This window comes from Limanda limanda, chromosome 17, assembly GCF_963576545.1.
Source record: "Limanda limanda chromosome 17, fLimLim1.1, whole genome shotgun sequence".
Taxonomy (NCBI): Eukaryota; Metazoa; Chordata; class Actinopteri; order Pleuronectiformes; family Pleuronectidae; genus Limanda; species Limanda limanda.
In genome coordinates, this window is record NC_083652.1 from 12,919,228 (window position 1) to 12,932,789 (window position 13,562).

Here is a 13,562-nt window from a genome sequence, read left to right on the forward strand (position 1 = left end):
ATTTTTAAATCCATGTTGAGTCTAAACCACGACATCATCTACCAGTCAGAGACGTCCCCCAGTCCCTACCGCCCCCCCGGCCGTCTGTCTCTCTTTGTCTCTCACAACTCGGCACCACCACGCTCCTCAGACACAGTTAACCCCGGGCTGTCTCGTCTCGTGTGGGACTGGTAGTTCAAACTGAGAGGGGGCGACCGTGATCGTGGCCGTGAGCAAACATTTGTGCTGCAGACGTGTGTGTGTGTGTGTGTGTGTGTGTGTCTGTTTGTGTGTGTGTGTGTGTCTGCTGCAATAGGAGTCTGACACAACCGATGCAACTTCACTTTACCTTATCGCTCGAAAGGCATTTTTGGAATTTCCAGAAACTGGCACTTCAGCCAAACCATGGGAACAGAAGGTGAAAAGGTAGAGGCTGTACCACCATCATATTATTATTATTATTAGTTATGGTCTGCCCTCTGCTGAAGAATAAGCTACTGTAGTCAGACATAATCACATGTTATGATCATAAACACCTATGAAGTGCAGCCGTGGCCTTTTATAAACATCAGTCACTGTAATTGCCGACAGTAGAATATTGCAGCCGCTGTCTTTTCCCTGTGACTCGACCTTCCAGGTGATTATGAGGCTGCTGCAGCCTGAGGTCAAAGGTCACAGATTCAAGGCCCTGTAGCATGACACTGAAAAATAAAAGGTTCACCCTGTCAGCAGCAGTTAATTAGCAGCAGGTGTGTGAGGATGCTGAGGGAATCGCCTCCTAATGACATCTCTGACCCGCCCCATGAGCAACGTGGTGTTTATCTCCTCCTGCAGTTTACTTTGTTGCTCCGCTGTTGTGATTCAAAGTATGTTGGCACAGGAAAGAGATGATTTACTTAAGAAATCTTCCTTTCGGGATCAGGGGATGTGAGACTGTCCTATCAGGAGGCAGCCAGGCTTTCTCACTGTGCCCACGCTGGAGAGAGAGCGAGAGAAGCAACCGCACTTTATCTGCCCGCAGCTCTGGATTTCCCTGAGCCATAGTTCACGGCGAGAAGTAGATAATATGGAGCCGCGAACAAAGAAGCTCCCCAATGGATCTATTCTGGGAAATGTTAATTACTCTCCTGGAATATCTTGACCCATTCTGTAGGTACATGCAAGATGAAATGTACCGAGGAGGCCCAAAGGTTTTCCCCGAGAGTAACAGGGTTGTTGTTGTTGTTGTTATTGTTGTTGTTGTTGTTTACAACATTTAGTCTTTATGCTCTTCAGTCTTCGTTACTTCCCTGTTTGGATAAACTGATATCTGATATTTTTCGGAAACCCGTCAGAGGGAGCGTCACGGAAACATCTTGACAAGATTAATAGACGGATTAAAAGAAAAACGCTGACAACTCCCCCACTTATGTGATGGGATGCTTCCTGTGTTAAAGCACACACACACACACACACACACACATAGACACACACAGACACACACTGCTGTGGGTCTGGGTCTGTGACTGTAGGAGGTCCAGAGTTCACGCAGCCTCGGCCCTGTTGAGTAACACCACAGCTGCCTGGAGGGAGGCATTAGAGAATCTGATATCTGGCCGGCTCGTGTCTGACCGGCTGAATTAGCTTCCAGCTGCAGGAGCTCCAGACAAACCTCTTTTAATCAATCCTCCAAAATGGAATCGGCCTTTGTTTAAATGATATCGGTTAATCTATTCTTTTGTTAGTCTATTATTGTTTTTTTTGACGGCCTCTGAGAGTCAGGGGCTTTAATCAGACGGGTGAAACTTAAAAGCAGCACCTATGCTCACCCACCCTCACATCACATGAATTTTGATGAGCAATGATCAAAAGGGCAAGTGTCTAAAAAGGAATCTCTCTCTTTCTGACATTCACCTGTTCACTGCACATCTTATGTTTCTAATGAATAACGGTGCTAGTGTGTATACCTGCCTCTCGACATGTGGACTCATCCGGGTTCTGATCCTCCTCAGAGTGAACGGCTCGGCAGTGGCCTCCACTCTGGGACGAGGTCAAACAAAACCAACAGAGTCCTGAATACCTGGAGCTCTGCCACATTCCAGCAGCACCTGGACTGTAGGGAGGAGAGAGTAAGGTGGAAGCAGCTTTTATAAATCTTCATTAAAGATCAACTATTCATGCTTGGCTTTGTGATTCTCCCCCCCGAGCCTCCACTCTCACAAATGTGTCTCCGACGCAGCAGTCCAAGCGTTGACTTTCCTCAACCTGGGAGCAGATGTGCTCCTTTTGATCTGGACTGTTTTCGTGTGATTTTTAAGAATCCCCACCCCCCCTCCCCTGGAAAGATGGTGTGTTTGCTCCGAGGGGCCTGGACAGGGACAAACCCTGAAACTCAAACAGTTACTCAATAGCCAATTTATCAGTTTCCATAACAAGAGGCCAGGAGAGAGCGGGGGGGATTTGATGACTGAACAGGAATGTCATCCTCCCTTTGCACTGATGGGCCTGTCGAGGAAGCTACATTTATTTTCTGTGCACTGTGGGTTTCACAGCTATGTGACAGTATTTGCTGTCTCCATGTTGATTTGTATTGGTTACCTGTGCTGCTGGTTCAGTTTAGTTAGTTTCCATTCGACGTAGAAACATGACGCCCGGTTGGACGTGCTACTTTCCAGCCCTCTTTCACTCTGTGAAGAAAAAAAAAGAAACCTTATTTTTAAACAGAGTGTTGATCACATACAGAGTTGTTCATCTTTGCTAATGATGCTAGCTCTGGGGTTTTATTTTATTTTATTCTTTTTGGACACAGTGGACTCAAAAGTCACAGCTTCCAACTTTCACCACCGAATTCTCCTGATTTCCATCACAATCCAAATAACTTTTGAATTAGACACTTCACATTTATCACGTCCTGACCCACTTTCACTAAACCAACATACAAACAAAGCACCACATGTATGTATTCAACACTAATGTGTCTGCATGCGTGTCAATCAATCAACGGTTCATTGTGAACGCTGTTGTTAGCCTGTGAGCGTGCGGCTCTTTCTGACAGAACCTGTCAGTGTGATAATTGTTAGTCGTCGTGCTTGTCAATCAGTCATTGTGAAGGAAGCTGCTGGTCTCACTGGGACAGAGCAGTGTTCTACTGGTTAGCTGTCGAAAGCTCCAGTATAGCTGAATCATTCCTTTGTCAATAAGCAGACAAATACATACGTATATATAGCGTACATGTGCGGGTGCATGAATGTGTGGCACTGTTGGGGGTCCTGGTTTGGGGGTTTGAAAGAAGGGACCACTTTCACTGGGTTGTGCAGCATCAATAGACTGTATAATAAAGAAATATTCATCGTTGCCCAAAAGATAATAGTTAAAGAATTTAGTTAAATAGTCACGAACCAGGTAATCGATGAATCCCCAGTTGCTAAATGATGAAGAGGAAGGTGTGTTTTCATGACTTTATCTTTGCAGATGGTTACAAACTGGCCAGTGGTCATTGTGCCACAGGGAACAATAAAAAAAAACGCACAGGGCATTTTTCCACAACCTCAATTATGTCACAGAGACAATTGCCACCTTCGAAAATGCTGATGGTAATTACTGTTATTGCTTTGCTGTAACGACCGGCTGCACTTTGGGATTGTGTGAGTCCACGGTTCACTTGGTTTATATCAGTGCTTTTCTACCAAACAAGCCTGAATGTCTCAAGAACAAGAACACAACATTCTCTCTGCTACACAATTAGTTTGATTCAGAAACATTTGTGGTTATATCACAAGGCAATTCTGACTTTAATTCTTGCAGGTTGTGAATTCATCGTCCAGGGAATTCATGTTTGAGGTTGTGAATATCTTTCTGTGAAGTTTAGTGCAAACTTAAGACTTCAGAAGAACAGTTAACAGTTGCAGTAACTCTACATTTAAGCTGTTTTCAGACGTGAACTCTGGAGAATGTCCGGACAACAGGGTTCAAAACTTTCTCCAGAGTTTCCTTTCACATATGAACAAGGCAGCAGGAGATTCTCCACACAGATCAGAACAACACAGAGATCTCAGGAGCTTTCGGGTGAAGGTTGGAGACGCATGGAGGAGGCAGGACGTAGCGCAGACATCTCACTCAGACATCTCACTCAGATATCTCACTCACAGCCCCTCTGGATAAATGTCAGGAGATTATCCGGAGTTCAGTACATGTCTGGAAGCGGCTACAGATGAAGGTTTCATGTGACATGCGTTCCATGTACCATGAGCGATTGTTTATTGAATTAGTAGGTGGATGTGAATCATAAAAGCACTGAAGTGTTTCCTTTGCTCATAATCAAGCACAAAGTCCTGATCTCAGTCTCCTCACGTCTGCTTCTCCCTCTCTCTCTCTCTCTCTCTCTCTCTCTCTCTCTCTCTCTCTCTCTCTCTCTCTCTCTCTCTCTCTCTCTCTCTCTAGACGATAGTGTCCAAGTATGGATCTCAGTTTCGTGGGAACTCCCAACACGATGCCCTGGAGTTCCTCCTGTGGCTGCTGGACCGCGTCCACGAAGACGTCAACCTGGCCTCCCACAACAACAACAACAAGACCAAAGCTCCCGGACAGGTGAGAACCAAACACAGACAGTCGGCAGTCGGCACGGTAACGATAATAGTGTCGCTCTTTCTCTCTATCTCTCTCTCTCTCTTTCTTTATCTCTTTCTCTTTCTTTCGTTGTTTCTTACTTCGTTTTTCTCTCTGCTCAAAATCAAGATAACGTACATAGTTCAAGTTCTTTCTTTCTTTCTTTCGAAGGCCAAATGCTCATTCATAAAATCAAGATTGTATTCATTGTTAAATACTCACCCATACATCTTATCTCATACACATGTTTTTTAGATGTTTATCTTCCGGTGGTTCATATCTTGTTATTATCAAACTAACCTCACCAAGAAGGTTAGACAGCCTTGTCTCAGTATCTCCTCAGAGCTTTACCTCCAGGCCTCCTGCCACAGAACCAGCGATGCATCCTGCAGTTTGCAGCCTCACGGTTTCTAATGCGTCGCCTGTGGACAAGGGGGGGGGGGCCCAGTGTGGCCAGGCACTGTTTGATTTTCTCTCCACGCGACTCTAGGTGGTCGCCTGCTGTCACGGTGCATATACTTGAATGGAACTGAGCCGCGAAAGCAAATATTTTCATGTATAATTAAAAACAGGTTTTTCATTTTTTTAAAAAGACATCCCTCTTTTTTCGTGCCAGCGGTTTGAAATATTAGAGAAGTGCTGTCAGTGAGAGAAACTCTGTGCTCGTCCTTTCCTGAGGCTCCGACTGTGATGATTCATTCTGCTGTTTCATCATCGTGGAATCGGGAGATACCAAGTTCAGGAAGTCTTTCTCTCCCGAGGCAATACATTATATTATCTAATATACAGTAGAATTCTATGAAATCGTAAAGAGCTACTTGCAACCTCCTCCTGCAGAAAAGAAAAGACAATGTTTTCAGGCAATGCAATGTCAGCAAATCATTACAGAGCCAAGGCCAGATTGAAATATTTGACTAGTCTGTGGATGTAAAGCTCCGTCTCTCAGGATTAAGTTTAGTGTTTGCTTCTCTCTTCCTCTATATTCTTTATAGAAAGAGATTGAATTTCAAGAGAAATCTGTGTGTTTCTGACTCGACCACAGTTCTCCTTCATCTATGGTGAGACTCCAGCTCTTTGCATCAATGGAAGACGACAACTCACTTGTTGCTATACACAATGCTCTGATATCATTTAAGTCAGTATTGGGTGAACGTTGAGGGTGAGGCCGGGCGATGGGAGGCGTCTGGATTGTGTATGAGAGTATGGGACAAGTCCTCAGCGCCGCGGGGAGAATACCACCACACCTTGTTAGCACCCGAGGAGCTGGGGAGGAGCGTAGGAGGAGCGGAGGACACAGGGATCAACACTCGGTCCTGGATCCTGTGAGATGATGTTTTCAGTATCATGACAGAGGAAGTTATTCGACCTGTTTTCCTTCACTGCCGTCCAACACATCTACAGTGTTTCCTCCCAGACTTAATTCAATCTATGGCCGTTAACGGGGGCTGCACCACTTCTTCAATTGATGAAATCTCTTCCTTGTGGTCTTCTTACTTTAACTATCAACCACACTGCCTCCATGATTTCATCTGCTTATACCTAAGCTTTTCCGAAGACTTGCACAGAGATTGATTGATTGATTTATTTAAGCCTCGGAAAACACATTGAGGAATAAGACCCTCATTTACAATGGTGCCGAGGGTAAAATGAAGAGTTGATATATTGAAATAAAAATAAATAAATAAGAATGAAATAAATATGCATATATATAAATATACAGTAATACAAGGGAAAAGGTCATAAACAATCATTTTTGACGATTCAATAAAATACTATGGTTAAGTCAACTAACAGTTACAATCACTGCAGGAGAAGTCAGTTGTACATGAGATAAGATTCGAGAATGAATGACAGACAGAAGACTCAATCCATTTCCATACAACTTGTAGTATCGGCCCTGATGTAAAGTCCCTTGTTAATCTTCGTGCCATTTCACGGGACTGTTAGAAACCTGCAGGATGTTTGATTATGGATCATGTCGGTGCTGTAATAGAGGACGCTGCATATGAATAAATATGCCCTGCGGCAAGAGAGAGAAGCAGAGCAACAAAGCAGAGCAGTGGCCGCTGTCCAGTGAGGAAAATATCTTGTGACAGTTGTCTCTTATGTTTGTCCAGGCCTGCTGCCATCAGCCAGTGTGCAGACACCAAGGTTGTCATGGATTTCAGTTTTATCAGTGAGGAAACATGCAGTCACATAGATACTGTGTGTTAGTTTCAGGAAAGGGAGGGAAGCAAATCCTCTCTCCCGGTGAATCACGGTGCTCTCTGCTCCGTCTCCCTCCTGCAGCTTGTATGTTCTATATCTCTAATGTCTGGTAAAGCTTTGGTATGCATGCTACTATCACGGCTCCACCAACAAAGAAGCTTTGTGGAGGGGGGGGCCTCAGCGAGGGGCACGACGAGGTTCAGCTCAACGTGTCTCAATCACATTCCTCTGCAACGTTTAAGAGCCGTTCAGCATCAGTTCTACCCCGTGTGGTTTATTTATTTATTTTCTTGTTTGCTTGTTTGTGTTTTTTTTCACCTGAATCGGCTGTGGAGCTGTGCTGGTGCCGGCCGACTGGCAGAGTCATCCGGGGTCACAGCCAGGCTGGCGGGGGGGTGGGGGGTGGGGGGGGGTTTACCACTCCGCGCACGTTACCACTCACAGCCAGAAAGAGTTTTGCAAGCTCGAGCCATCTCTGCTCATTCGGGAGCCTGTGGGCCTTTTGCTAATTGTGTTGAAGCATGTGTTGTTAGTTACCACTTAACACAGGAGAGCCAGGGCACAAAGGCAGAGCCAGACACACACACACACACACACAGACACACAAAGACACACGCACGAACACATACACACGTGCGTCAATCCACTGTCGTCGCATCCACTGAACGTCACACTGCAGTGTTGTTGGAACCTATTATTTTTCTATTTGTAAAGGAGGGTGACATTTCACAATCCTACACACACACACACACACACACACACACACACACACAGACACACACACTTTCTAACATTTATCGTTTCCTCTCCGTGGCTTCGACTCATGTGAAGCACATTCTCTCTCAGTTTGTTCAACGTTTATCGCTGTGGAAACAACACAAGTGTGAAGCTCTTCTCTCTCTCTCTCTCTCTCTCTCTCTCTCTCTCTCTCTCTCTCTCTCTCTCTCTCTCTCTCTCTCTCCCGGCTTTATGAATGTGGCTCTTTGTAAGTGGCAGGAAGAAAGAGACACTTGTGCAGCCTCAGAGGAGATGAGGTGAGGCTGAGTTCTCTGTGACAGTGGGCACCAGTGACCAGTGTTGGGTCACTTTTAAAATGTGTTTCTCTGTAGATTACAATGATAATAATAATAGTAATAATGTTCATATATATATATAGTTTGTGATGTAGTAGAGTAGAAAGTACAGATATTTGCTGATATATGTTGTGGAGTAAAAAGGGTATGCATCTAAAAATGAATCTACACATGCATGATCAAATTAAAAGGATGTACTTGTTACGTCCTGTTCAGTTTGTCCTCAGTAGAGTAGGACAGACGTCCTGGGAGGTGTTTAAAAGTCTGGTCAACCATCAGTATCTGCTCCTGACTCGTCCTCCCTACCCTTCTTCTTCCTAGAGATTTGATTTGTCCTACGTGGGCGGTAGTGTCCTGAAATGAGACGCAGATCCAGACAGAGACACAGACATCGTACTGAGATCTCCAATTTGATTTCTTTTCACTCATTCCAGCCGAGCTCGTCTGTAAGTGCACCTCTAACCCCACAGGCGAGCAGGGCTGTGTGTGGCCAGGGCTGCTTCCCACTCAGGGCTGGAAACACCGACGGTTCTGTTGTGATCTGTGTGTGTGTGTGTGTGTGTGTGTGTGTGTGTGTGTGTGTGTGTGTCTGTGTGTGTGTGTGTGTGTGTGTGTGTGTGTGTTTCCTCTCCGTTCTGCCCTCGGTTCTGTCGGCGCTGCCAAGCTGAAATGGCGTCCTGTGGCTCTGAGCCACCCAGCTGGAAAAGCAGCTTGAAGGAGGGAAGGGTCCGAACATGACCTCCCTGTGTTCGAGACCCCCTCTCACCACCGACCGACCTTTGACCTCCCGACCACAAACACATGCTGGGATGAGAGATGCTTGTGCGTGGGTGTAAAAACTGGAAAACAGGATCTAAAGCTGTTTTCAGTGATGCACAAAACTCAAACTAATGAGCTCTAGACTCTGGGGGCTCGACATCTTCTCTCATTTGTCCCGTCACAGTTTCATAATGAAGCAAGATCTTCATTACGCTTTTTACCATCCACGCAGACAATCAGACCTCAGCTGCTTTGTCACCGCTATATATTTAAATGACAAATGAGAATATATAAATCTCCTGCTGCATTCTTCATACGTGAAAAGCAAACTCCAGATAAACCTTGAGTCCTTCTAAATATAGCTAGTATCTCTCTGTCATGGAGTTTCTGATTTGAGGCCGGCGCTCACAGACAGAAGGAAGCTGAAACTGTGAGACCGCTCCAGACAACACGATACATCACCACCGGGTAACAGAGCAGTAAGAGGACGGTTCTATAAACTGCACTCGGGCTCTGCAGGGAGCCCGAGTGCAGAAAACAGTCGCTTATTAAGTTGTAGAGGATTTTTAAATAAAAGGAAACAAGGTCACATTTGCTTGTGTGTGTGTGTTTGTGTGTGATTGTGTGTGTGTGTGTGTGTGCATGGTTTCACTGAGCAGGTCTACAAGGGATTAATTACTCCAAACATTAGTCACCAGTTAAAAGTTGAATCATCAGTAAAACTTCTCCATCTTGTTTTGTTGGGGAAAAAGTGTTAAATCAACGAAGCAATTCTTTGTTTAATATGAAGAAATTCCTTCACACGTACATGCCCCCCCCCCCCCCCCCTCTCCCGGCTGCGTGTGATTGGCAGACAGCACCGACCCCGGCGATTGAAGTGATTCAGATTTGCTGACTTGACGCTTTCCAGAGAGTGTGTCGATTGAATTGCCCGAATCCCGGCCGACTTGAATGATTTAAAGAGTTGTTGATAGAAATAATTTAAGCTCGGAGCCGGGCCTGTCACGCCAAGTCCGGTTTTACTGTGTAATCTTGACTTCAATTGAATCTGCCTGTGAAGATGAATGGATTTATTTATGAAGCAATAATTATCAACCCGACTTCACCGACAACGTGCAGCTTTTAGAGAAACGAGCTTCGATCAAAGCAGCCACAGCAGAATGTGTATTCTACCTTTTAACCCTCATTAATCCTGCTGTGGTTTTAAAGCGTGCATGGACATATAAGTGGCAGGAAGCAGAGGCTCATCTCATCCTGATCTGTGTCACCACGCTCTTCAGCAGGAGGGTGATAATAAACCTCATCAGCCCAGGAGGCCGAGCTGCCTTCATTAGAATTAATTTCTCCCTCAGCCGCTCCTGCTGCATTCTTCGTACAGGAAGGATAAATCTCCTTTAGAGTCAGATTCTCCAGCAGAGCTTGTCTTTAGTTTTCAGGAGGACGCTGTTTAAACTGTGTCTGAGTTCTGTTTCCTGTATCGAGTCCCTGTAGCAATGATCGGCTCCACTGGACCGACTCGAATGTCTTTGATATTTAATCCTCTGGCTCCATCGAAACAAACAAGTAGGTAAATTACAGCCTGCTTGGCCTGGTTGTTCATATTCATATTGAAAAGGTTTTAGTGTTTTGTCTCAGCTGCCATTGTTTCTCTATCTTCCCACGACACAAAGTTAATCACTAAGAATACACAGTTGCTGATCCCCCAAAAGTTTCAGGGTATTGATCAATTTTGTACAACCAAAGAATTTCAAGAATAAAGTCGCAATATTATGAAAAAAGTTGTGATTAAATGAGTAGAAAGAATTAAAGTTATGATAATAAGCAGCACCAGACTGTTAATTTTTTACTACTGTATTATCCCGCCTATAGTGTATTCATATTTATATATATTTATATTTTTATCTTGCTCATAGTGTATTCATCGTTCTTATATCATACAATACCTCTAAATACTGTACTATTCCATATATATTTCTTACTTTACATATCTCTTTATTTACATATTCCACTTTAAATATGCACAATACTCTGCACTTTTACTGCCTTTTTTGCACCTCTGGTTAGATGCTAAACTGCATTTCGTTGTATAAGTACTTGTGCAATGACAATAAAGTTAAATCTAATCTGAATCTAAAAAAGTTGAGCATGTCCATGAGCTCCATTCCATCTAGATCCAAAATCTAGATCCGCTACAAAACCACTTTGAATAGAACACAGATACATTCAGGTACGGATGGCACGGTGGAACAGTGGCTCGCCCTGTTTCCTACAGCAGGTTCGATCCCGAAGGCCGGCTGAGCCTATCAGTGCCTGTGTGGGTTTTCTCCAGCGGCTCCGTCCTCCTCCCACTGTCCCAACTCATGCAGCTTAGATTAATTGGAGACTCTAAATCGCCCCCATGGTGTGGATGTAAGCGTTGTTGTCTTTATTGGTTGTGTGCGCGTTGGCCCCCCCGCCACACTGCCCACGGTTCATCAGGTGCTTTGGATCGGAGACTTCCTGCTGGCGCTCAGAGCAGGCAGCTGGGACGCCTCATGAGGGCTTCTGATTGGCCGGTTTGAAGGGAGATGGAGCGGGTACCCAGAGGTCTCAGCATGTCCAAACCGGTGCACCCCCACCCTGAGCTCATGGGGAGTAATGGGTCGACTGGTCAGAGAGAAGAGCTGCGAGTATCGTTATTACTCGATCTATTTATAGAGCGGTCAGAGACTGTCTATTATTTATCGATGCTCTTTATCACCGGCTGCGTGCTCTACTTTCAGGTCCTCTCTTTTCTCTCTTGTTCTGTCTCCATCCATCCGTATCGATAAACACATGCAGCGTCTGCTCCACACCTCTCTCTCTCCTCCTCCGTCTCTCTCTCTCTCTCCTCCTCCATCTCTCTCTCCTCCTCTGTCTCTGTCTCTCTCTATCTCTCTCCCTCTCTCTCTCTCTCTCCTCCTCCTTCTCTCTCTCTCTCTTGTTCTATCTCCAGCCCTCCGTATCGATACACACATGCAGCATCTCTACACCTGCTCCACACCTCTCTCTCTCTCCTCCTCCTCCGTTTCTCTCTCCTCCTCCGCCGTCTTTCTCTCTCTCCTCCTCCTTCTCTCTCTCTCTCCTCCTCCTTCTCTCTCTCTCTCTCTCTTTTGTGTCTTGTTCTATCTCCAGCCGTCCTTATCGATACACACATGCAGCGTCTCTACACCTGCTCCACACCTCTCTCTCTCTCTCCCGTCCTCCATCTCTCTCCTCCTCCACATCTCTCTCCTCCTCCTCCGTCTCTCTCTCTCTCCTTCTCTCTCTCTCCTCCATCTCTCTGTTACGATCAACCCGGGGCTTTACCTTCTTGTTCTCTATCGCCCCTCTATAGTGCTTTCTCCAGCAGAAGCACATGTCCATCCCTGTGTGTTTCCACGGCTTGTTTAAATTATTGACATCGGGGCCATTACTGGGAACACTCGTCCCCCCCCCCCCCCCAGACCCCCCTTTACGATCCGCCTCCCCCCAACCCCTGAAAACCCATCAGGATGAGCCAGGTGGTCTGTGAGGACGGGGACGGGGGGGTGGGGGCACGTTTCCTGGACTCCTGGAGAGTGGCCGAGTTCCTTTGCAGAGATGAATCACTCCCAGCAACATGTTTTTTGGGGGGTGAATTATTGAACGCCCCCCCGATGGGAAGGAGTGCAGCGTTAATCTGAGCGATTTCAGTTTCTCGTGCTGAAGATCACAGTCACTATTACACTCATGTTCAGTTATTATAATATCTGGATATAACTTGTTAAGCTCGAGTTAAGAATCATTGAATTACAGCCTGATTGATATATTATTTGTACTTTAATTACAGCTGATATGAGCCTTAAAGACACACATCAGTTCCTGTGTTTGCTCACATGCCTCAACTTAGAAGTATATTCATTTTCCTGATACATTTTCCATATATTTGTTGGTTTCTTATGTTTTTATGCGGTGGTGGTGTAAATTCCCCTGAAGAAACCACTTTTAAATTCACTAGATCCAGATTTTCATTTGGATCAAATTGAAAACTCATTACTAAGTCCCCTCAACATGCCTGATTCTTCTCATCAAGAGTTGGGAAGAGAAACAAGATCCTGGTTTCTGATCTGGATCTGGAATTTCATGGAAATCCATCCAGGAGATTTTGTGGATTCTGCTATTTAACAGACAAACACAGACATTAGACATATAAACCCAGATTGTCAGTATCTCTCAGGATGGTTTTCTCAGTGAAACACTCTGGTATCAGCTGGTGTTTCTCTGCTGTTTGAAGAAAACGTTCCCTTTCTTTAGCCAGCTGCACCACACTCTGCTTATCGTGTTTATCTCTCTCCACCGGCCCGGGCCTCCGCTCTCCTCCTCTCTCGGTCACAATCGCAGTCAGTTGACCTCTGACCTCTGTCAGAAGGCACTGAGCCCAGCGGCCAGACTCCTGCCCACCGCTCGCTAGCATTCCATATCTCCGTCATTTATCTAAATCCCAGAAAATTAATTACGGCACGCCAAGGTGCCAGGGCGAGGGATTTGAGTTTTTAATTTTCTCCTTGCTCCTCAGACACTGGCACACGTCCCTCTCCTGATACCGAGGCTTACGGATTAAGCGGAGGTAGACAGTTCTCTGGCTGAAATATGAATTTTTCTGCATGGCACCTCTGCAGTTAAGCAAGGCCTTGTTCTAAAGTTCCATCTCATCTTAAGATGCGGCCAATAACTCTGGTCGTAAGTTGTGTTATCGAGGAGAATCACCTTTTTAACCTGCCAGTAGATGAAATATGTGTTATACGATACGTTAGGAGAGTTACATCTTGATGTGTTAAACCCTTATCTCTTCCTGGTCTCCAGTCACTTAGGGTCACTAGATTAAACTGTCTACCAGGCCTGAATGAACCAGACCTTCTCTCAGGCGGCTGTCACACATATGGCAATGGATTTTATTTCTAATTCTCTCTTTACAAACCA

The 13,562-nt window shown here is 45.3% G+C and overlaps 1 protein-coding gene across 1 annotated transcript in view; it reads left to right on the forward strand.

The window, feature by feature from the left end:
- The window catches only part of usp43b (ubiquitin specific peptidase 43b), a 45,088-nt gene that overhangs the window by 1,544 nt on the left and 29,982 nt on the right, over positions 1-13,562 (forward strand). Inside the window, exon 2 of the mRNA XM_061090103.1 lies at positions 4,399-4,545. Within this exon, the coding sequence (XP_060946086.1) occupies positions 4,399-4,545 (147 nt within the window). The remainder of the gene's footprint in view (positions 1-4,398; positions 4,546-13,562) is intronic.